This window comes from Austrofundulus limnaeus, unplaced genomic scaffold, assembly GCF_001266775.1.
Source record: "Austrofundulus limnaeus strain Quisiro unplaced genomic scaffold, Austrofundulus_limnaeus-1.0 Scaffold802, whole genome shotgun sequence".
Classification (NCBI taxonomy): Eukaryota; Metazoa; Chordata; class Actinopteri; order Cyprinodontiformes; family Rivulidae; genus Austrofundulus; species Austrofundulus limnaeus.
Window position 1 is genome coordinate 62,004 of NW_013953204.1, and position 2,039 is coordinate 64,042.

General features: G+C 40.5%; 1 protein-coding gene across 1 annotated transcript in view; it reads right to left on the reverse strand.

Annotated features, from left to right (window-relative positions):
- Positions 1-1,700: 1,700 nt before the first annotated feature.
- The window catches only part of LOC106532614 (uncharacterized), a 1,958-nt gene continuing 1,619 nt past the window's right edge, over positions 1,701-2,039 (reverse strand). Inside the window, exon 2 of the mRNA XM_014028721.1 lies at positions 1,701-1,959. Coding sequence (XP_013884175.1) covers positions 1,849-1,959 — 111 coding nt within the window. The 3' untranslated portion in view covers positions 1,701-1,848. The remainder of the gene's footprint in view (positions 1,960-2,039) is intronic.

Here is a 2,039-nt window from a genome sequence, read left to right on the forward strand (position 1 = left end):
CACACACACACACACACACACACACACACACACACACACACACACACTCCTCACCCTGACGGAACCACTTCCTCCTCCAACACTCATGTCTCCTCCGGTGACAAACCGGCAACAGTTAGTTCTCCTGCAGTTCGGCGGGGAGTCGGAACCGAGCCGGACTAGGACGGGTTCCCCGCTGCCTTCCGGGCCGTTAGAAGAACTTGCCTCTCCGGACTTCGTCAGGTTTTACTCTGAACTGGAACCGAACAGGGGGAGGAGGAGAAGGAGAAAGTAACACGACAGCTTCCTCGTCTGAAGGCGGAGCCGGAAGTCCCGGAAGTCCCGCCCCCTCAACCGTCACTCTCAGGAGTTATGCAACAGTTTCACGCTTAAAGAAATCTCCTTTAGAAACGAACTAAAATCAGCTCAATGTTTGTGTTTTGGTTTAATAAACGGTTTGAATGAAAGGCCCGGTGTTACTGGGTGAATTCACGTCACCTGCCGCCTTTACGGCAGGTTTAAACTGATGTGTTGAAACACGACAGGTGGGTTAAATCTCGCGTCATATCGCGAGATCTCAGTCTGAGCTGAGACTTCAACCCACAGCAGGTTTCAAAGTTTGGTTTTTAGCTGTGAAGGTCATTTTTGATTAAGTTGACCTGAAGAGTAGGTACAATTCCTTCATGAGATATTTTGCTAACTGACTAATTAGAACAGAGGTTCTCAAACTAGGGTCCCTGGACCCCAAGGGGTCCGCGAGAGGTATCTTGGGGGTCCTCAAACATTTTTACTAAAATGTTAATTTGGTTTTTGTTTTTTAAAATGCATGGAGAACAATGAACTAATAAAACAAACAATAAACTTAATACAAATATATATTCTCATGACATTTAGGGGTTGAAATGACAATAAATTATCTTTTAAAACAGCGTTTGGTTTTATGAGGGGGTCCCTGGAATTTGTTTTCGTCCTTGTAAGTGGTCCTCAGACCCAACAGGCCTGAGAACCCCTGAATTAGAAGACAAAATGTCAGTGTTGCAAGATATTTCAGTTTAAAAAACATGATTTTTTTCAGGTAAATCACTGTTTTACAGTTTTGTACATTTTTTATATTAAACTTTTCTCTGACAGGTAAAAAGAATCAGAACCGGTCTCCTTGTTGATTTATGTGTAGAAAAGGAGAACTGAGGCGGCTCCAGTTCTGTTCAGTAAACAGAAAAAAATGCAAAAAAAAAAAAATTTCACAGAACTCAAACTATTTATAAATCAGCTGCAGCTGCTGGAAAAACTTTAGTTTCACTTTCGACGTGATTTGACTCTAAAATTTCATCTTCCTGAAAATAAACTTTTATTTCTCAGAACAAAGATTGTTTAATTAAACAAACTTGTTTTTAATTTGAAAACAGGAACAAGTTCTCTGAGTTTCTGTGATTTTAACCTGTAAAGTTTGGACCTAAATAAATTTAGTCATTTTTAGACAAAACTACACAAAGAACAGGGTCAGTGATCTGAGTGGATTTTAAATGTTTTTTAGAAAATAAACATTAATTACATTTTAAAATAACACATTTCTGTAAAACCTCCTGCAACCAGTCAGGATTACCTTCAGTTAAAGATAAAATGTGAGAAAAACAATTTTTATTTTATTTCGTGTTTTATTTGAATATTTATCAGAACTTTATCTTGTTATTTGAATATTTGTGCAGAAAAACAAACAGTCAGACATGAAATCAATTTATCTGGTTTCTTCTCTGAAAAATAACTCCTGAAAACTGAACGAGCAGAAGAAGGGGGTTGTTTTGATCCGTGACCCGGCTGAAGTCCAGTTCTTGTATCTGAGAGTCAACAAGCGCTGGCAGGTCACAGCGTTCAAACTATTTTTGGACCGGAGGCCTTGGACTCTTGGTCCGGTCTGTCTCGGGTCACCTCTGGTCCAGAACCGACCCTGTCCTGCGAGGACGCCGCCGTCCGTCCATCTGCCTGAAACAGGAAGAAGAAAGCAGCGTTTCCTGTCAGCAGAGCCCGATAAAGAGACATTTCAAACATTTAAAGTGAGGTTC